Source organism: Penicillium crustosum, assembly GCF_028827405.1.
Source record: "Penicillium crustosum strain IBT 35664 chromosome Unknown utg000003l_segment0_segment0, whole genome shotgun sequence".
Classification (NCBI taxonomy): Eukaryota; Fungi; Ascomycota; class Eurotiomycetes; order Eurotiales; family Aspergillaceae; genus Penicillium; species Penicillium crustosum.
This window is the reverse complement of record NW_026623124.1, coordinates 4914111-4935675: the sequence shown is the minus strand read 5'-3', so window position 1 is coordinate 4935675 and position 21565 is coordinate 4914111. Positions and strand designations below refer to the sequence as shown.

At 47.2% G+C, this 21565-nt stretch overlaps 8 protein-coding genes across 8 annotated transcripts; 4 read left to right on the top strand and 4 right to left on the bottom strand.

Annotated features, from left to right (window-relative positions):
- Positions 1–1362: 1362 nt before the first annotated feature.
- On the bottom strand, positions 1363–4159 carry N7487_008971 (serine/threonine-protein kinase; the record flags this gene model as incomplete). Its single annotated transcript, XM_056876701.1, has 6 exons — positions 4050–4159; positions 3899–3968; positions 3695–3844; positions 2814–3608; positions 2626–2763; positions 1363–2574 (listed from the first exon to the last, which is right to left on the bottom strand). The coding sequence occupies exons 1-6, from the start codon at positions 4151–4153 to the stop codon at positions 1363–1365; spliced, it is 2469 nt and encodes an 822-aa protein (XP_056728889.1). The 5' UTR covers positions 4154–4159.
- Positions 4160–4471: 312 nt separating this feature from the next.
- N7487_008970 (TRAPP subunit BET5) lies at positions 4472–5223 on the top strand (the record flags this gene model as incomplete). The annotated part of the gene is made up of 5 exons (XM_056876700.1): positions 4472–4508; positions 4563–4761; positions 4848–4993; positions 5051–5139; positions 5206–5223. 5 exons carry the CDS (start codon positions 4472–4474, stop codon positions 5221–5223), a joined length of 489 nt encoding a protein of 162 aa, XP_056728888.1.
- Positions 5224–10394: 5171 nt separating this feature from the next.
- On the top strand, positions 10395–12053 carry N7487_008969 (serine/threonine protein kinase SAT4; the record flags this gene model as incomplete). Its single annotated transcript, XM_056876699.1, has 1 exon — positions 10395–12053. The coding sequence occupies one exon, from the start codon at positions 10395–10397 to the stop codon at positions 12051–12053; it is 1659 nt and encodes a 552-aa protein (XP_056728887.1).
- Positions 12054–14205: 2152 nt separating this feature from the next.
- N7487_008968 (amphiphysin-like protein RVS161) lies at positions 14206–15398 on the top strand (the record flags this gene model as incomplete). Its single annotated transcript, XM_056876698.1, has 6 exons — positions 14206–14218; positions 14298–14348; positions 14499–14544; positions 14610–14683; positions 14738–14885; positions 14945–15398. The coding sequence occupies 6 exons, from the start codon at positions 14206–14208 to the stop codon at positions 15396–15398; spliced, it is 786 nt and encodes a 261-aa protein (XP_056728886.1).
- A 325-nt stretch (positions 15399–15723) lies between these two features.
- Positions 15724–16419, bottom strand: N7487_008967 (uncharacterized protein; the record flags this gene model as incomplete). The annotated part of the gene is made up of 1 exon (XM_056876697.1): positions 15724–16419. One exon carries the CDS (start codon positions 16417–16419, stop codon positions 15724–15726), a length of 696 nt encoding a protein of 231 aa, XP_056728885.1.
- A 1032-nt stretch (positions 16420–17451) lies between these two features.
- Positions 17452–18036, bottom strand: N7487_008966 (Aminoglycoside phosphotransferase; the record flags this gene model as incomplete). Its single annotated transcript, XM_056876696.1, has 1 exon — positions 17452–18036. One exon carries the CDS (start codon positions 18034–18036, stop codon positions 17452–17454), a length of 585 nt encoding a protein of 194 aa, XP_056728884.1.
- A 327-nt stretch (positions 18037–18363) lies between these two features.
- N7487_008965 (rRNA-binding ribosome biosynthesis protein RPF1) lies at positions 18364–19659 on the bottom strand (the record flags this gene model as incomplete). The annotated part of the gene is made up of 1 exon (XM_056876695.1): positions 18364–19659. The coding sequence occupies one exon, from the start codon at positions 19657–19659 to the stop codon at positions 18364–18366; it is 1296 nt and encodes a 431-aa protein (XP_056728883.1).
- A 792-nt stretch (positions 19660–20451) lies between these two features.
- N7487_008964 (uncharacterized protein) lies at positions 20452–21238 on the top strand (the record flags this gene model as incomplete). Its single annotated transcript, XM_056876694.1, has 3 exons — positions 20452–20559; positions 20605–20990; positions 21187–21238. The coding sequence occupies 3 exons, from the start codon at positions 20452–20454 to the stop codon at positions 21236–21238; spliced, it is 546 nt and encodes a 181-aa protein (XP_056728882.1).
- Between the last annotated feature and the right edge of the window lie 327 nt (positions 21239–21565).

Genomic DNA, 21565 nt, shown 5'->3' with positions numbered 1-21565 from the left:
ACAGTGGCCTTCATACATCCATTGATGCGTCCATGAGTCCCCCCCACGTTCGATGAAGATAACGGCCTTGATATTCTTGATATTCGATTTTTCTATTGAATCTTAACGCCATTGCCCCCATTCAAGCAAGCGAGTCTCTCCACTGCCTTCCTTCTGCTCCTGCTTCCCACTCGTCTCCTAGGCAAACATTCAATCTCAATATTGTGCAGCCTACTCGAAGTACCACGACCCAAGACAAGACAAAACGTTTACGCCAATTGATGCCCTCCATGCCTAGCATCTTTCCTTTTTCCGGTCTCGCTGTTATACTTTCTACCTTTCTACCTTTTTGTTTTTTCTTTCTCTCCAGCCCAGCCCAATGTCTAGCGTGCTATGCATTTGATGATGACGATGATGCATTATGTCTATTGCTACATGGCGATGGCGGTTCTTTGAGCCTTCCAATTTTCTTTAAGGCCTGTTTACCTTGTATTTTATCCTACAATACTTCTGATATTTCTGACATTTGATGATATTCTGGTTCCTGGTTCCTGTTTTTCAATTTTCTGAATCTTGGCTTTTGACTGTGTTGATTCTTCTATCTCGACTCCCCTTATAAGGTGATGTCTCACATTCTTTGCTCTAGTTATTAATGAATTGAGAGTATTTAATTCCATACATATCACTTCGGTCCTCGTTCTTCTTTGTTTATTCCCATGTAAGTCAGGCATGGATTTCGCTAATGTACGCATTTTGATCTATTTTTTATACCATTGATTGTAGCCCCTCCAAACAGATACTACTCTAGTACCCTGATACCAATCAACCAAGATAGAGAGATACGTAGGTACTTGAGTTCTAACTCTTAGTTAGATAGCATACTTTCTATACTCTCTACGTACTTCACTTCGTATGACAAATAGAACTAGTCTATAAGTATGAATGGATAGGCGGTAATTCGGCGTAGCGGTTGTCGTTGGTGACCATTTGGCACCGCTACTCTGGATCCCCGTCCATCCTCAGGTTGAGTACCGTTTAATCTCAAGTTGCCGGATCGCCTCCGGGCGATGACTTTTGTTTATTTTTATCATGGTTTATTTTTATGATTGTCATGCGACTAAGCAAGGCCTAGGGCCATAATTTCCGGGATTTATGGAGTTCCCGAGGCCATATACGCTCCCATCACACACAGTCCAACAAGGATTGTATGTACCAAGTACTCTCTTCAAAAGAAGTTTGCCAGCTCAAATAATATATATAAGGGTGAAAGAAAAGATTAGACAAAGAAACTACCTGTTCAACGCCTTGAATGAAATGCTATCCCTACACAAAGAATCCACGCTTCACACAATTTTATCAACACAACGACTTCCGCCCAGCCTATCATTCTGCACTATCAGACTTTCCACGAACTCGATCAAGAATTCGCCGCAGCTGTGCCTGGGAAGCACCGCTCCCTTCCGTAGATGACACACCTGTCGCCTCTAGAGACGACGGTTCAGGTTCAGGTATAGATTGAGATGAAAGCGACAGGCGTTTCGGAGGATGAGGGTGAGTCTCATGATTCTGGGAAGAATCTTTATCTTTACTTGCGTCAACTTCCTGCTCTTCCAACCCCTCGGCCTGCCTCTTCTGCAGAATTTGCGAGCGCAGCGCACTAACCGCAGACCCGAAACCTGAGGGTGTTCTCGACGGAGTAGAAGGAGTGGACTGATTCCCAATTTGAAGATCCAACTCCTTCTCTTTGGCCAATTTCGTCATTTCGGCGGTATTTTTCTCGATAAAGCGAGTCAGGTACACCTTTGTGCCGGTATCGCGGTCTTTCAGGTTGTGCTTGATGCGGTCCAGTTCCTTCCTGTACGCCGTCTCGTAGATATTGAAATCCGCAGCGCCGGGCGATTCACTAACGAACTGCACCGGCTCATCATCCTCCATCTGGTCAGAAGGATGCATTGAGCTTTCCGGCTCTTGGAAGATAGATCCCGGCTCGTCGCTAATTTCCATGGGTTCCTGCTGCGAGGAGCCGTTGTATGTAGACGGTCCAATGAAGAGGTAGGGAAACTCCTCTTCCAAAGGATCACGGGCATGCCCCCTCGTCCCCTCCAGGCTGCGCTTAGTTCTACCCGAGCTTTCTCGCGAGAGGGGGATGCGAGGCGATGCCGATTGAGAGTGGGGTTGAGCTTCGTGGCCAATATCCGGTTGAGCCGGGGACCCCCAGCTGCGGACAGAGCCGGAGTCTTTACGCTCGGGTTCGAACACACCGCTGGGCATTTTGCTGCTGCTCCGGCTGTGCTCCGGCCGGGATGAAAAGCTGGCTGAATCACTAGATCCGAGAACTCCGGGATCGTCTCGTAACCCGGCAAAGGGACGCCGGCCGAAACCTTTGCGTAGGTTTGCGTGCAAGCCATGGGCGTCTTGTGTTTGTGGAGCCGCTCCCACTACTGGAAATGGCTCATCTGGGTCCATTTCCATTGGTGGCTCAACGAGGTAGGCATCGTGGTCTCCGCCCAGAATGCTTTGACCGAATGTACTTTGAATTGGGGATTGTGCTTTGGTGGGATCTGTTAGTCGCTTGAATTTTTTGACGGCTTTCATCTGCGGGCTTTGTTAATAAATATCCAACCAGAATGAGGAGTGGTAACATACCACAGTCATAAGATGTCCCATATTTGTTGTAATGGCCGAGTTCATCTCCTCCTCTGTCGGTGGCTCAATGATTTGCGACGTGTTCTCCTCAAATGACAGCAAAGGATCCGTCCCATTCTTCGTTACCCAGGGGTGTTCCTGTTTTACCTAGTTAGCATTGGCAAGTAGTGTGATTGCGATTGACTCACTCGTAAACTAAACATGTCGATCCGTTTCTCTGGATCTTTCTCAAGAATCCGTCCCATAAGATCTTTGAATACTTCATCTGACTCTTCTTCGTAGACCAGGGGATCCCCCCTGATACTATCGTACAGCTCGAAGATGCTATGCTTCTCAAATGGTAGCCTTCCATATCGCAGGCAATATAGAGTTACCCCCATGGACCAAATATCTGTCGCCCTGCCAGATACATCACCATGTTTGACCACGCACAGTTCTGGCGGGAGAAATGCTGGTGACCCAGCTGACTTGCCAGTGAACATGTTTGAATCTTTTTCAAACATCTCTGATACACCAAAGTCGACCACTTTCAGCATGTCGTCGTTGGTCACCAGACAGTTGTCCGGTTTTATATCTCGATGGACAATGCCCTGCGAATGCAAATACTCAATTCCCAAGATCAGATCACGGAACCAACATCGACATTGCTCATCATCATACGGATCTGCTTTCTCCTCCAGCCCGACCTTCATGACAACACCCTTCTTGCACATTTCCATCACCATATATAACGAGTCCTCTGTTGGATCGTCCAAGACCTCGATCAATGACACTAGATTGTTATGGTTCAGTTTCTTCATGATTGCAATTTCCTCCTTGATCAGATATAAAGGATTCTTTGCTGTCTCAATATCGTCACCGGAAGGATGCCTATGTAACGGTGAGTTGAAATCCGTTCCTGGTCGAATCGGACCTCGCGGTCTTCGCAGCAGATGCGACTGCGCACGTTTTCTTAGTCTGGACTTGGAGAATTCCTTGACTGCCTGGATTTACAGATAGTTTATCTGACAGTTAGCATATCCATTTCCCATATAGACCAGGCTCATATCCCATAGGTTCGTGCTCATACATATTCGTTGCCAAACTGATCTGCAGCCAGATGGACCGCCCCGAACGACCCACGTCCGATTTCCTGTTTGATCACATATTGGTTGATACGATGTTCCGCAGTACCGTCATCTTGACTCGTATAATACTCGGAGCGGGCGTCCAGTGTTTCCTAGTCCGCAGTATCAGTTCTCCGAAGCTGTCATAACGGCATTGAGAGACCGACCTTCACCGGACGCCTTGCTCTTGGGTTTCGTCGCCGGTGCCTCCCAGTACTGTCATAGGATGCAGTAGACCTAGTTTCAGATTGGGCGTTAGCATGGTACATCATACCCGGGAAAAAATCATTCTCCTGCAGGTTTCATAGTGAAACTCACGCAACTCTGCTCGCCTGAGGCCGCGTATCGTTCATACCCTCCAGTGAGGCGATAGATGGCTCTGCGGATACATCCGACATGGGGGTTGCCACATTCTCATCCATTGAAATACACCAAGTGGTTGAAGATGTGTGGGGTAAGGAAGTTCGAGCGGGGGATACGATAACGTGAGATGCGGGCTGTCAGCCTTACGAGGCCGCGCTTTGCAAGGATTGCACAAGCGAATTGAATAAACGGTACTAAGCCTTATGTATAATTAAAAGAAAAAGTCCAGTCGAATCGGAAACCCCGAAGAAAATCTAGGCAGCTCCTTTTCGATATGGGCCTTTTGTTATCGATACGGGAACTAATTTCACCGCCTGGTCGGCCTCGGAACTCCCCTGAACATCAACAACAACTTGTTTCAGGTCACACTATACGCAATGGTCGTCTACTCGTTCTACATCTTCGATCGCCACGGTAACCACCCCTCTATTATATGAGTTGAACCATCTTATGCTAACTGTCATCCAGCGGAATGCATCTACAAGCGCCGCTGGCTTCCGCGGCCGACCTCCATCGTGGGGAAGTCCCGATCTGACACAGTCTCCGGCGCAGCACCGACCGGTCTCGGCCAGACAGTGCGATCGACAGACGATGATTCGAAGCTAGTCTTCGGTACAGTATTTTCGTTGCGGAATATGGTGCGGAAGCTAGGAGGTGACGACGACAAGTAAGGCCTGCCCCTGAAGCAAGCCAGGCATGACCTGCTTGCTGGCCTTTGGATGTACAGGTGAAGCCGATGCTAACCCCAACTAGCTTTGTGTCATTCACCACCAGCCAGTACAAGCTTCACTACTACGAGACACCGACGAATATCAAGTTCGTCATGCTGACAGACCTCAAGAGTCCCAGCATGCGCATCGCGCTGCAACAGATCTATATCAATCTGTTTGTGGAATACGGTTCGTGATATCGTTTTGGCAGACCTGGGCAGTGCTAACTCGGTTCGGTCTATTCAGTGGTTAAAAACCCCCTTTCTCCGACCGAGCATCCCGGCGGTGTGGGCGTGAACAACGAACTATTCGAGGAATCATTGGAACAGTTTGTGGTGCGTGCATTTTAGTTCTGGCATACCGCCTTAGTTGTTGACTTGTGTGTTCTGATCTGTTAGCAGACTCGAGTTTTGTCATGATATCGAACTGGGCATCTGGGCATCCCTCCCGGAACCTAGGAGGCCAGTTCGCGCGAGCAAGTCCACGTGAAGGAAGGAAAAAGCGACAGGTTTTCACCGCTGGGACATATCGAGGCTAGCATATACAAATCAGGTATCTCGAAGGTGTGAGATCGACATAGCTGCAATCGAGCGCACACCGCAGCGGACTCGCCCGCTATCAAGCACACTGTTCTACGGGCACCTGCATGCAACGGCACATTTAGTGAGAAACGAGATCATCGGGACACAGCACCAAAGCCAAGCACGACAGGGTTATCCATACCGCCTTTTCATGTGTGGCTGCCATTCAATGAAACCCGTTTCCTTCCCACGTGGCATTCCCAGCGCCGCTAGTACGCTGTGCGTCGGGGAAATTACGGTGCGGAGTGTCCCGGGGGCCGGCCCGCAAAATAGCTCGGCTTCGTCATATCAAGGGTATCAACCAAGAACGCTGAACAGAGCTATTTGTTACTGGTGTTCGGGGAGAATCGGAAGAATTGATTACCGTTGGTATAGCGCAATATCCATGTGAATTGTCTCATTATAGGTGCAATATCAAAGTTTCCGGCCTTAAAATGCCTGTTTATTGTAAACCTGGGGTATAGGTTGTATGGAGCAAAATAAATGCCGCAGTCAGCCACCAAGAATGCCATGAAAACAAAGGAAAAAGAAATCTACACTAGATCCGGGTCTAGAGCGCCAACCATACTCTTAATCCAAGCAGCTCTAGCCAAGCAGCACTGCCAAGAGCCAGCTTCGCAACCGGCCCAGCATGGCTCGTGCGTCCGCTTTTGCATGGAAGCACTGACCCGACCAGCCGATAGGTATAGACTCGAGATCAAGTGAGAAGATAAAGCATACGACAATAATTGGATCTTGAAATTGCTTTTTCTGCCTACTACATAAAGGAAAAAGCAAAGCTCAATGCATATTACAACGCCGAAAAAAAGCCAGATACCCACAGACAGCTCTCAGCTTCAGGTCAGATCGTCCCCATCCTGCATCCTGCATGACTTGGCTAAAGCACAGACGTCCACACATACAGGTTTAGCACAACGTACATCCACAGCGGGATAAATAGATGCTAACGATAAACAAGCTCAGCCCCTCCCATTAACCCGAGGTCTTTTACTTCGTAGCACATATGTACATGGGAAATATAATCGACTTACTCCGTAGTTACTAGTGCATACCCATAGGCACATGCATGCACACAAGCTGAGAATAAAACAGTATTATGCCACAGCTTATCTCAAGCTTTGGCCATTCAGAAACGCCAGATAGATGTCGTAATGCAAAGCCGGACCAATCCTATAACTTCATGGCTGTGTGTGAGTCTTCCTGCAACCACAAACTGGCGGTCAAGCATGCCCCGGCTTGTATCGGAATTTGGGTTGCAGCCGGTGTGGGGTGGCTTTGTGGTTGTTTTTACACTTTTAAGTAAACATGTGAGCTGATGGATAGTTCTCATGAACTGACTCGATCCCATACCCCATGGGCATGGGGGTTATTGGGTAGATGTGGTCCCTAAGATCTTCGCTTTGCCAACGACATGTCATCAGGTATGTCACGGTTTAGTCAATCCTCTCCTCTTAGGATCGACTGCGTCCAAAAGTTCGTATACGCATGCAGAATAGTGATTCGAACCGAATCAGCGCGTCCGAATAATTTGGTGGAGGGTTGGACTTTATGTGCTGCGGGAGGCCTCTGCTGCTATTCCAAATGTGTGTGATGGTAAGCCAGAGATTGGATAATATATCATATGGCTTCTGCATTGGCTCAGAGAAACAGGTTACGGCGGAGATCTGGTTGAATATTACTTTCGTCGAGGCCTTGGAAATAACTAACCCTAATCAGTTCTGTTTTTGAAATAAGACAAAAGGAAGAAAGGGAGCCATGGCCAAAAGCGTGCATATAAAGCTCAGTTGTGAAATCATTTCTCTATAGCATGAAGCTTGGACATTATGCAGAGCGGTTGTGCATGTTGCTGGATATCAAAAGCGATTGGGCTGCAGGGTCATGAAGGTGGTCCATAGGACGTCAACATGGCTATGGGGCGTAGTACCATACTTGACAACGAGTTTTAATCTAAAAGAATGATTTCTATGAAGCTAGATACATTCCCGTAATGAACTAGGATCTTATAATTCGTCGGACCCATTCTATTAATGTTGTCCTTTGTTCTCGATATAAGGACCAAGCACTTAAAAAAACCCCCCTAGAAAAAAAAGAGATCAAAGCAAGAGCACCGTGGAAAAATAACTGTATTAACCATACCAAAGAGGTAATTAACCCGTGAACCACCTGTCAACTTACGTACAGCTGTTATATGTTGTAAGCAAAGTTATCTACATTGTACGGTTATGAATATATTGAAATTGGAATGGGTGAAGAGGGGTAGTGTTTGAGCTGTATTTTGTAGAAGTACATGCCTCGGTGTAGATGTATATAACATTGATATAGAGGGCTTGGTACATTTGTAAATTATACGTGGTACATATACATGCATAGCGACTTTGTGCTGTGGGAAATTAAGATGGGTTCCTCTTAGGGCTGTGATTGGCGAGTGAAAATCCCTCGTAGTCGTTAGTGTTGGATACGGAAGCTTGTGTGAGAAAGTGGAAATGGTGTTTTTTGCGTTACAGGTGAGATTGACTTGTTATTTTCAGCTTTATTGTTCCTCTACAGATATATTATTCTAATATCCTTACTGGATACCCCGTGCCGAGGTCAACATTAACGGGCTTATTCGGAAATTGACGGTAATCCGGGGTAAAATCAGCATTGAATAACATTATTGAGTATACCACTAGTTACCACCCTGTACTAGCTCGGAAATAAAAGCCCAGGTTCAGCGCGAAGCTCATGCTAGTATGGAAATCCCAAACACTAGGTGTCAAGTATTCCCCCCCACACGGAAACACCAGGGATCCGAAGAGACGGTGAACATCCCGCAGCTACATTCCAAAGTAATAAAACTAGATATATCTCCCTCTGCAGGCATGATAGGGCCAAGAAAGAGCGATATATTTCTATCCAATACTTTTCAATTGAACAACTCAGTGTTAGTCAACCTGCACCACTCCCCCGTCTATCCCAAATGCCGTCATCTGTCCGAATCACGCTAGATAGCGGAAAGCTGCTCTTAGTCTCTATTGTATTCCCCTATAACGTACTAGAGCATTATGTACGTTGTACATCGCTGCGGGGGACTCCGTCGCACAGAGACCCCACGCGGTTCCCACGACCCCGATAGAGAGATGTGCATGATTGACCGACTATTATTACGTAGCAGCGATCGTCTAGCAATCACTGGCAGGAATTAGGGTCCAAAAATGGGGTTTTTTTGCTTTGGTGATGATCGAGTTGACTAGCTGAACGTTAGAAGCGAGTGAGCACGGGTATAAACGGAGGAATATGACAATTGGTTGAAGGGGGATTTAGGATTTACAACCAACGAGGACAGTGTCCCTTGGAGAAACTCGAATTTACCTGGATTTGATCTAGTAGGGTTTCATAGCCTGGACGAAATACCGTGTCAATTTATATCGTAAGTATACCTCTTACAGTAAGAAGAATGGTCTGATCTTTTTACTATATGCCCCATGTAAAAATGATAATCCCCCACCTACCATATAGAGTAATAAAGCACGTCTAAAATGTTCACCTTGTGTCCGGCTAAGCAATCAACAGAATGCCCCCCAATCACATCGGATGAATGGGTCGTAATGGATCCCAGAAGATAGCTTCGGAGAGGTACCCCTCAATCTCATACATCGGAAGTCCACAGGGCATCAGGATGACTACCGCCACACAGTGCACCCAGCGCGTCGGCTTGGTGCGGGGACTGATCGAATCATAACTAGGCTACGTTGTGCAGACTGCACAGCCTCACTCCTCTGATGTGGTGGCGGAACTATCAAAGCTACTTTCTCTTGTGCTTTCTAATATTTCTAACATTTTCTAATATTCTCTAATATTCTATGGCATTTAATAGGATATCCGTGTACATTTAGATAATATTATACTACCACACATATAGTAAGATGCAAAAGACGTCACATCAACTCAACGTCATTAATACTAGTAAAGATCAAATAATACATGTATTGCTCCATCTTTTCAAAGAGGGACTCGGGAGAGACCCAGTCCCAAGGGTTGAAAAAAACCCGTACTTTCATTACTTATTATACTAATTACTATGGATTACTTCAATCTTTCATTACCATTAAATCTCTCACCAAAAGAATTAATATTATAAAGCATCGGAACGGACCTCGGGAATCCTTTCCATCTGGTCTATCCGTACTCCCGTAATGTATCATGCGCCACTTTTTAGTAAAGAATGTGTACTAAAATATATCTCGAATTTACAGAGTACAAGCATGAATAATAGCCCTAGATGTATCTACTTATGTACCTTGTAGGCCTGTTAGGTCTCACAGCGCCGGAGTCGCCGTATGCAGTATGTAGCCCTATAGGTCAAAACCAGAATCGCGTAGAAGCACCTTGGAGTGAGAGCCCTGGAGCCCTGGAGCCCGCGGGAACCGTCATTTGCAAGCATTAATAATCTTCGAGGGTAACCTGTACCGTTGCAGTGCCCACATTTCCCCCCTTCCTCTCGATATGGGAGTTATTCTAATATTTCAGTTTTTTTAAAATTATTTTCTTATTTTCCAATGAATTTTATAATTTTTAGTTAAGCTATGTAATATATTACCATACACCAAGGATTTCCCACCCCGTGGTATTTCAAGTTCTCTAGCATCGCCAAATTTATCCCACTTATTTCCCACTTGCTTCCCTTTCTTTTAATTCTTTTTCTCTCTCGCCTTTTTTTATTCTGTCTATATACTCCAGGGGTTCCTCCTTTGCCAGAGGGCATCATTTTGGTGTGCGGTACTTCCAATATTTCCCTTCCTCTTTGTGTCGTCACCTGTTGCCCTTGCTGCCTCAGGCCATTAATTCGGTCAACCTTTTTTTTTCTCTCTCGCCTCGCTACTCTCACCTCTCTTTATCCTTACCATTAAGACCGTCTCGTTCCGCCGCGGCTTCGTGCGAGCTGTAGACGCTAGTCTTCCAATCTGGGGACGGAGAATTTTACGTCCCACCCCTCATTCTTCCAATCTTCACCTGTCGATCCACCGCACATGACTCCACCTTCCCCTTCACCTGTGCCTTCCGCAGTCTCTTCCGCCGCAGCTTCACAACACTCGTATGATCCTCGGGATGGAGATGCTTCGGTAACACGCGCCCTCGCCGGCATGAATCTGGCCGCCCACGCAAACGGGGACGCCCTCCCTGCTCCGGCATTATCTCCCGCCGGCAAGCCGACGAAAGCCACTATGGCCGCTCGCCTCACCCGAATGTTCTCCAGCACGGGGAAAAACACACCAACCAGAGAGAATAACGAAGTTCCTCGTGAGCTATCAGACAGTAGCTTGGAAAGTATCCAGCCTCTCAACGGCAGGACTTCAAAGCCATCATCTCGACCTGCCTCTAGACCTCCTTCCAGACCTCCCTCAAGAGGAGAGAATTCTCGAGCACCGTCACGAAACCCGTCACTCAAGAACGAGCCCGTGGAGAAGCCCGAAAAGAAGAAGACGGATGATAAGAAGACAAAAGACGGTGTTTCAGTGCACAAGCGATTCGAGGTTCTGACGGAAACTCTCGGCAACCACTCACATAACCTCAGAAGTGCTAGACGGCAAGAGAAGCTCACCGATCTACTGCGGGATATGATGGGTGGCCGGAAAAAGGATGACCAGGTGGATGAGCAACAGTTGTCATTGATGTCGACCTGGATTGATCAGTTCAAGACGGAGCGTGATAAGCTGGCAGCCGATAAGAAGGGTGGCCCGAATGCTACTGCTTCTCTGGTTGACAAGTACGGCAAGTGTCAGGAAATTGTGGGTCGTGGTGCTTTCGGTATTGTGCGCATCTCGCACAAGGTCGACCCTCAAGATTCCAAATGTGAACAGCTGTATGCCGTCAAGGAGTTCCGTCGTCGACCTCAAGAAACAACCAAGAAGTATCAGAAACGACTGACTTCGGAATTCTGCATCTCTTCGTCACTTCGTCACCCAAACGTCATCCACACTTTGGACCTCCTGCAAGATGCCAAGGGAGATTACTGTGAAGTCATGGAGTACTGTGCCGGTGGCGATCTGTACACCCTAGTCCTTGCTGCCGGCAAGTTAGAAGTCGCCGAAGCCGACTGCTTTTTCAAGCAGTTGATGCGGGGTGTTGAGTATATGCACGAAATGGGTGTCGCACACCGTGACCTCAAGCCGGAAAATCTGCTCCTGACCACTCACGGTGCACTCAAGATTACCGATTTTGGTAACGGTGAATGTTTCCGTATGGCCTGGGAGAAGGAAGCCCATATGACTGCCGGACTCTGCGGCTCCGCTCCATATATCGCCCCGGAGGAATACGTTGAGAGGGAATTCGATCCCCGAGCGGTTGATCTCTGGGCGACTGGAGTGATCTACATGGCCATGCGCACAGGACGGCATCTTTGGCGCGTGGCGCGCAAGGACGAAGATGAATTCTACCAGCGGTACCTAGACGGCCGCAAACATGAGGATGGATACGCTCCCATCGAGACGTTACATCGGGTAAGAACAGCTAATCCCCCTCCTGCGACTGCGGGGCCAAGACTTATAACTTCTCAGGCTCGTTGTCGCAACGTGATATACTCCATCCTTGATCCCAATCCTTCTCGTCGCATCAATGCCTCACAAGTCCTCAAATCCGAATGGGTGCGCCAGATCAAGCTGTGCAAGGCTGGCGAGGAAGGTTTCTGATCGTTTCAACACGAAAATTGTCAGGTGTTGAGGTCACAAGCCCGCTCCTCAAGGTTTGATGTTGCCGAAAATTATCCTTGCACGTTTTGCATCACAGGGTGGTCATTTATCATATACCCATTCAAGGAGATACTTACTGAGTTTTATTCTTTGAATGCTCCCAAATTAGAAGGAGGCCCTTTACGAAGGTTCTATGTTTGCCTTTTTGTTCCGTTTTATCCTGTTGGCTCCGGCGCATACTGTATCCCTGCAGCCTCTTCAGCTTGTGCTCTATTACATCGATCCATCTTTTAGCTTGTCTTTCTGTCCGGATCCTCATGTCTTCAACGTCAATGCAACGAAGAATCATGACCCTTTTCTTTTGATCTGGTTTTCCTTTCCAATCTTTCGGAGTTTATCTCGTCCGGTTTTTTTTTTTCTCGCGTTACGAGATTTTGGCAGATACCTTGAAGTTTCTATTGGCGTTGGCGGGAAATTACCCATTTGAGCTTTCTTCCCTTGTACCACTATGACGGGCCCAGCTTTAGCGGGCGAATATGGGCATATACTCACTTGGGTTGCAGGTCCTGTTTTCTGAGGTTCTTTATCAATATGGTTGTAGGCAGGGGCTCTGCTGCCCGCAACAGCAACAGGAACAGAAACAGGAACAGGAACAGGAATCGGTACCTAAGTGGGATGTCCTACATTGGAGGTTGTCTGAACCTTTTTGCTTTGGCTTTTCTCATTTCGCCGTCGGGTTCTAGTACATATTACCGATGCTTTGTGTATATATGGCTTAAGCATTTTGAAATTTGTTACATGTGACTTGGTTCCACGTAGCAAGGTGCACATTCATTATCCCAGCATACCAGGTTCGTCCCAAAGTCCTATTTCCCCTTTTACAACTAACAGGCACAAGCTCCAAGTTCACAATCTACAGCCCCTCAAAACTATGACATCAACCCGAAGATCGGCGCCTATCGACCCAATGCAAGGCCCACAGGTGTCATTGAGACGATCAGCACGATGTAGTAGATTAGCTCCGATATCTTCCCAACACATCAGGACCCGTGATATCATTCAATCTGGAGTTCCCGACGATAATCATCTATAGAGAGAGAGGGAAAAAAAAAGAAAGAAAAAAAAAAAAAGTGCGTCACATTTCAGACTAGCACAGTATAGTTATTCATATTATTCCCACATGCATCTTATAACTTCTAATTACTGCATACCTTACGGTCTGTACTCCGTACGAAACTCGGTAATACAGAACATATGCAGCTAAAGAGGTGGATTCCGACTTCCCAACTTCTTTCGCCCAAATACCCCAAGTAACCAACCCCAAAAAAGGGACCCCGAGTCAAACTTGAGCGGACTCAAGTTGCAGCTATTCCCACTTGGCAAGGTCATAAAACTGTCTGCCAAGAACTGCACATAACTCAGTTACTTAGGCATCAACATTACAGCCTAGGCGAAGTGGATAAGTGGAATACCTCAATATGCACATGCCATGTAGGCGTATTGCAGCGGATGTAAGGCCCAGCCCTACACTATCCTTATACCATGCTACTGTGAAAGGGGTAAGGGGTAATTATGTTAAAGTGGATTTTTATTATCTCTCTCTGATTGCTCGCCTACCAGCGTTAAGTGGTTATATGCACCTGGTTTGAGTAGGAATGTCCCAATGTCTCAATATGATACCTACATAAATAGTTATACAATATATACCTTGGCATGATTTACCTAGTATTACCAGTGTATCTTTGCAGCAAACCTAAACGGAAAGAAAAAAAAAGAAAAAAAGCCAAAAAAAAAAAAACCCCTCGAACAGACCTTCGCAGAACCTGAATAATGCAACGTTGATGTGGGTACTTCGTACTGCCGTAGACCTCCAGCCCTACCAAACATGACGTACGCATCCGGAAAAACATGACATAAGCATAAATCACACAGCCACACACAGCCACACAAACCCGTAAGGCAGACCAAGTCGGCTACACTTGGCATTGGGTTCGGGACCTTCACTTTACCTGCAGCTTAACTCCAGAGATCCTTTGCAGCAGTCAACTGCGATCCACGACTCATTTCTATTCCATACCCACTTACAAACTACAACCCATACCAACTCCAAAGCCGATCCTCATCTCCGGGTCCCCCGAACCACACCGCCACCATGTCTTGGGCAGGTACGCCTCATCCCATCAAAAACCCTCGGACTCATGAACCGGTGCCAGTCTGAGCGAATCTAACTGCTTGGATGGATAGGGTTCAAGAAGAATGTCAACCGTGCGACGACACAGGTGATGATGAAGACGGGTGAGTTGGTCGAGTTCTACCCCGCAATGAATCAAAAGAGGGCGATCGCACACGATCCCGGATTAGCTATCCGCCACGCGCCACGATTTACTTGCCGCGCCATGTGGATGCGAATAAGTGAATAATATGCTGAGCTTGGTAATTGTATAGGACATGTCGAGAGAACGAATGATCGCGATTATGAGATCGAGGAACGGTATGGTTGTCCTTGCTGCTGCCTTATAGTTATATCGGGATGGGAGCTGATTTTGTTCTTTATAGTCGTTACCGGACTATGGAGACTGCCGCCAATCGGTTGCAAAAGGAGGCAAAGGGCTATCTGGATTCACTACGAGGTGGGTGACCTTTCGCTTTGCGGATTGTTGGATCTGGTGGCTGACTCTTTCCAGCCATGACGGCTTCCCAAATGCGCATTGCGGAGACCATTGATGCTTTCTACGGTGATGCGGGAACGAAAGATGGCGTGAGCCGGAGCTACAAGCAGGCCGTTGAGGATCTTGATGCCGAGACCATCAAAGCTCTGGATGGACCATACCGGTAGGAGATCCTTGTTTTCACTGACGAATACACATGAATAGCGCTGACAGGAGCCAAAGTACCACCGTCCTCGACCCCATCTCCCGATTCTGCGCCTACTTCCCCGACGTGAACGAATGCATCAAAAAACGCAACCACAAGCTACTAGACTACGACGCCATGCGCGCCAAGGTCAAGAAGCTAGCCGAGAAGCCCGACAAGGATGTCACCAAGCTGCCACGGACCGAGCGCGAAGCCGAGATGGCCAAGCAGGCTTACGAGCAACTGAACGAGCAGCTCTTCAACGAACTCCCTCAGCTGATCGACCTACGTGTGCCCTACCTCGACCCCAGTTTCGAAGCTCTTGTCAAGATCCAACTCCGCTTCTGTGCCGAGGCGTATTCCCGCATGGCGCAGGTGCAGCAGTATCTTGATGCCGAGACTCGCGACCAGTATGCTAAGGGTGATCTGGATAACCGGGTTGAGGAGGTGTTGCAGGAGATTCGCGATTTGAGCATAGCTGGAACCGTTTGAGCTGTTCTTTTAAATCGACTACTCTATTAGCATAATACCGGATGTTTCTTTGCTGCGCTGAGATCTGTGCAACAGACTCGTGCTTCTTTTTTTCCTTCTTTGCTCTGTCGATATCGACAGTTATTTCCTTGTTCATTTGCCTTCCCGGCGTTTTCTGTGTACATGTTTAATACATCCACGAGCTGGCTTTGACATTGCTCTTCATCACTTCCTTCAATTCCATGTCTTCGCCGCATTTAAACAACAATCATGATGGGAGGAGGGGGTATAATTTTTATTGCACTCCAACAAAATCCACACTATACACATCACAAACTCCCAAACATCAGACCTTCCCCGCAGGTCTGAAAAGCTCATCCCGAATAGTCTGCACCACAGGCGCCGCCGCAGCATGATAAGCCTTAAGCTCATTATCAGTAACAGTCCCGAGCACATACTTCGAAACAGCAGCGGTATCATGTGACGACGGGCGACCGATACCAAGACCAACGCGCAAGATCGATAGATCCGCCAATGGCCCAGTGACTTTCTTACTCGCCCCAGGAGAGCTGGGATACAACCCCTTCTTGCGCAGCGTCTCACAGATACTCATAAGGCCGCGGTGGCCGCGCAGACTAAACGTCTCAGGCCCGCCACGTATGACACGGACCTTTCCTTGCGCAATAGATAGTTCGTCGTGGAGGATTATGAGTGTTGTGGGGTATGTAGTTTGAGTAGGGAAGTTTGGGGTTGTTGAAGAAGAGGATGAATGAGTTGCGGCAACATTGGCGATCCTTTCAAGACGGCTTGCTCGCTCGGTTGCCCATTGTTCTAGTCGACGTACGAGTCTCGGGCCTGTTACGTTCATGAGGGAGGGACTTTGCCATGTTTCGTGGTAGATGCCTGTGTTTGGGAGGGTTGTTTCGAGGAGTGGTTTTAAGGCGTCGAGGAGGAGATGGCCGGCGCTGTGTCGGGTGTTGTGGTATGGGGCTGGATTGCCTATTGAGGCTATGAAGAGGAGGCGACGCGGGGAGTTACTCATATTTGGAGGGAGGAGAGGATCTGTGGTGTATGATGTACAAAGTAGAATATTCCTTTTTTTTTCTCTATTGTCATTGGTTCAGGTACGGGGAGATCGGAGATCGTCCCGTGACTTGGCTGATATCGGAGATAAAGCGATATCTAACTTCTTATCTCCATGTTTATACTAACTACAACATACCCGCGGACATCGACAATATACAGTTTTGGGGATTACATACATAGGTAGGACTTTAACATGATGTATTTTAGCCTTTTAGCTCTAATTACTACACTAGGTATGTTAAAAGAGAGAAAGGTCCTTTGATTTATATACAAAAAAGGCAATATCACGCTACTAGGGCTGGTCTTATTGTGGGGATTTATATAAAGTTAAGGTCATTACCAGCAATAACCCGGGTAGTGCAGTAGTTAAGAGCAATGTCAAACTTGCAAGGTTGCTCTTAGTGAGGCACAGGCCTGGGTTCGACTCCCCTTGGAACCAAAGTTCGCGGTCTGATGGTCATCTTGGCGATGTACTGCTGGGAATCACCTCTTCTTCCTTTTTTTCCCCCTTTCTTTTTTTTACAATATTTCAAACATGGTATAAGACAAGAAACGAGGAAAAGGAAACGCAGTCCTTGCAGGTCGTTTCCTAAGCAGGCACTCTCGCAGACTGTCAGGGCTCGCACCTGGGAAAATTACTTGGCTGGGGTAAAGCGATCAACACATGACACCAACTACCGGCAAGCTTAGCTATGCAACTTTGGTTTTTATATACTGCTCTCTTGTTCTCATAGCCTACATAAGAAGAGAAGGATTAAAACCATTGCACGGGCATTTGCCCAGATTTGAGGCAAAGTGCTATAGAGCAAGTTGATGCACCATGATCCCAATTGACTCGTTATATCCTTGCACCACTTTATCATTATGGAAATAACGCCTACGGGTATCATTAGTAACAGACCGACGAGTAGACGACTTGCATCATGAGATATTCCAACTGGTACTGATCAAATATGCCTGGGATGAGTTCGAGCCAATCCGGTTTCATTTAACAATACAATGTTGAATTGCAAAACTCCCAAAACTCGGGGTACCAGCCTGACAAATTCCAGTCAATAAGAGTCACTTTAAGGTCTGCGCCTCTATTATTGTGGATCTCTCCACCATTATGTCCTTCGGCTGTAGATCCCCGCGTAAAAACAGTTCGATGGTTCTTGAGAGTGCGATTGACCATTTCTTGCAATAAATGGATGAGGTGCGGTGATTGTATTTGACCTAGTCTTTCAAGTATTCCTTGATTCATCTGTTTTTGATCATTGAATGGCCCGGAAATATTTGGGTTTCTATATGGTGTCGACAAGACACCGTCGATGTAAGGCGTGCCATTCAAGTTTCTAAAGTAACCCGGTGGTGTGATTGTTCGTCGTTCGTCAACAACCTCTTTAATTCGCTCGCTGACCATCGTCTTCTCGGCTGGCGTGAGCCATGGTAATGACTTCTGCCAGTCACCCTCGGGGATGAAATCCATAACGATGTATCTTTTCTGGGTTTCTGGATCGACAAAGTCGGCGTAAACCTTTGGCATAGAAACCTTGCTGTTAGCTGCAACATATTTCATGTTCTCTGCCTCCATAGGCGGGATTTCATATTCGAAGATAGGCGCAGCAGATCAACTTGAATGAATCAAAAAGGATGCTAGCCCTGCCATGTCATGTTACGAGATATCGTTGGCAGCCTCGTTTACGTTCTGGTAGGGAGTAGGATGAAGAGCTTATGAATGTCTTTGTATGAATAACCAGTCCAGGAGCTGGCGCGGCCTCTATGGCTTGTGGAGTATAAATGCCCACAAAGGTTTGTAAAATACGTGAATTTTGTCCATTGCAATGAAACCAGACAAGCTTTTGGATATAACTCCCCTCGAACCCCATGCAAAATCGAGAATAACAACATAAAGAGACATTTACAGTTGGAAAAGAGTTCTCGTCTTCTCCATCCCACCCTTCCACTCCCACTCCTGACCACTGGCACGCTGGATGCCCTTATCAACACGACGTAGCTTCAAAGTGAAGCGAGGTCCTAGTTCCTGTAGACCAGTGCGGATACCCTCAACACCCAGCATTTCCTTGCCGTCAGCACCAACAACAGCCTTTTCCGTCTCACGCTTCTCACGGAAGACGTAGCGGTGACGACGGACGAAAATGTAATCACGCTGGTTGTGCAAAGTGACAACCTGTCGGCCCTCGAACTCCGGTTGAGGTGGGAAGAGTGTGCGGAACAAGTGGGCAGTCAGAAGACCGAGAGGAGTACGGAAGTTATTGAGGATCAGCTCGGGCCAGTGCTCGGTGGCTCGGCCGTGTCCTGGAAGGCGCTTTCCTTCGATCCAGTTGCTGATGGTGAAGTGGAAAGTCGGGCCGACTGGCAAGTGAACAATCGTTAGCCCAGAGGGACGCTTTTGGTCCTCATTCAACACGACGACCGTTGTGAAGTTACGGTTTGCGGCGAATTTGGAAATCTCGCGGATTGAGAATTTGTGCGAGTAGCGGTGGGCATTACGCCGGATGTACACGCTGTTCGGGAACATTTCGGTCAGGGTCTCGGCCTGGTTGTGAAGGGTAGAGTTGAGGCCGGTGGTGATAAGGATTTTCGGGGTGGGCGGGGGTCCCTCGGTGAAGAGTGTAGGGAATTTGGCGGCCAATGCTTCAGGAGCGAGGCTGAGGTTTGTGCTGCGTGTGGACTGGGTAGGACTTGTGGCACGCTCTGTCGCAGTTCGGAGAGAGCTCTTCTTCTGGCCGCGGCTGGCATCTTTGTCTTCATCCTTTTCCTCATCCTCATCTTCATCTCCACTGTTGTCTGATTCGAGCATACTGTCGACCGACTCATTGTCTGATTCCGGAGCCTCGCTGTCATCCTCGCCCTCTTCTAATGGCCGATTGAGCTCGTCTTCTTCTTCTTTCTTGGCGCGCTTGATGCGCTCAACGTCAATGCTCAATCCCAGACCAGTTTCTTCGGTGTCGTTGTCGGCTTCGTTCCATACACGTTTCCGCTCGAGGGTCAGAGGAATATTGCGGCGAAGTCGTTCTTCCTTCAACTTGGGGTTCTTGGCTTCCTCTTTCTTAAAAGCGTAGCGCTCCTCTCGGCGCGCAGCATCTTTGGCTCTCTTGCGCTTGACATGGTTCATCTTCCGGCGCAGCTTGTTGCCGGTTTTAATATCGCCCATGACGCCCGGAGGCGGTCCAGATCGGCCAGGGGCAACCATTTTTGAAGGCTGGGGGTAGAGTGCTGCTGTTGAAGGTCAATGGAAAATGTAAAGATCGCCGAGAAATAAATTATTTCGGACAATTATTTCCCCGGAGCGACAATATGCGATTCGATCTTGCGACTCTTAAAAACCTCCGTTTTAGAAAGAAAAATGAATAAAGAAGACTATTGGTCAGACCTAGGAGATATACAATTATGTTGCTTCTATGTACCATATTCCCTCCCTTTCCTAGCTACCACCGCTTTTATGAGGGCGATCAGAGTCTGACCTTTTCAGCACCAACACGTGACTGATCATCCTCAATGAGTGATTAACTACATACTCAGTCTACCTAGGCAGTTATCCATGGATGTAGTTAATTAAGTTCAATATTTAACTCAGTCCTCACCAGTACATACCCAAAGGATCAACTTTATTAGCCTTGTGGTCAATAAATGACCCACAGATATCCATCAAGGTACCGGGATTTAGGCAACTGATATAGTATATACTACTATAGTCCCTGTGCTTCATTGGTACAAGCTCAGAGAAAAAGTCAAAAGATGGGTGGTTATTAATTGACGCCTACCTAGTACTACCTAGTCAACAATTTGACAGTCCACGGGTCCACGGGTCTAGTTCCTCCAGGGTTTCACTGCTAGTTGCCAGGAAGCACTCGTCACGCTTCCTTCATCAACTCACTTTCTTTATTAGCTCACTTACTTTCTCTTTCTCCTGAAATACCTAGTCTTTCGGCCTTTGTAATCTATCAATTTCCCTTCTTACCTACCACTGTTTCATCAATACAAGATGGAGTTCGACGACCCTCATTTTCTTGTTGACCGTGAAGATACCACGGTCACTACCGAGGAGAAGAATGAAGCCGAAGATTGCCCCGCCTTGCCCGGCCGAGCCTGGGTCATCACCTAGAAACTTGAAGAAACAGCCCTATTTATCAACCAGGAAAACATCAGTTTTGGCCGCGACCCTGGATACACCGCAGGGAAATTCCTTTGCTATGGTGCCGATGACTCAAGCAAGAAGCCTGCGTTTATGCGCATCTATTCCCAAATCCCCTTGGATGGCACAGAATTTTCTAAGCCCGAGACTCGAGCAAAACAGGCCGTCCCGATGAAACCAATCGCTGAACTAGTAGCTTTGAAGAGACTGAAGAGGATGGGTTGGGATGTTGTCCCCGGCCTGCTCGGGTTTCAAGAGGAAACGCAAGGGCCCGATGGCTTTTTTCCGGGGGGCTTTATCACATTTGTTGTCTGGGAAAAGGTCGCCGGAGAACCCCTCGACTATGACGGGTTCTGGAATATGAACTACAATATGCGTGACTCTATTCGGTATATCCATCCAACCCTCTTTTTCTATTACTCGTGTCTGAAACCAACTTCAACGCACCAATTAGAAAGCTTTTACACTGTGGCATCAAGCCATGCATACAATTAACGTAGAAGCTCATTGTTGATACATCGACCGAAGAAATGTTTGTGATACTCAGTACACCCTGATTAAATAGCTTATGCTCTAGTCTTTTAGATACATATCGGGTGTTTCGCGAGCCACCTTCGTTGAGCCTACTGAAGATTAGTTGGATGCTAACTTTGCTTTGTTCGGACTCGCCAACCCACCAGAAAAGAATGAATGGTGGCTTGACACTAAATGATGGAACTGGTAGGATTGGATTCGAAGGTTACAAGATTGTGAATGGGAAACAATGCTCAATCGCTTTGTATATAAACCATATATATATATGATATACGGAACCTGCATGTAGCAAATATTTACCTGTGTTTCAACTAATTCGTTACAAGCGTAGTCAGCCGCTTATGCAGCCTTGTGATGTATTTTTGGGTGCTGTTTTCAGATATCTTTTTAGAATATACAAAGGCAACAAAAAAGGAATACTTGTGCATGA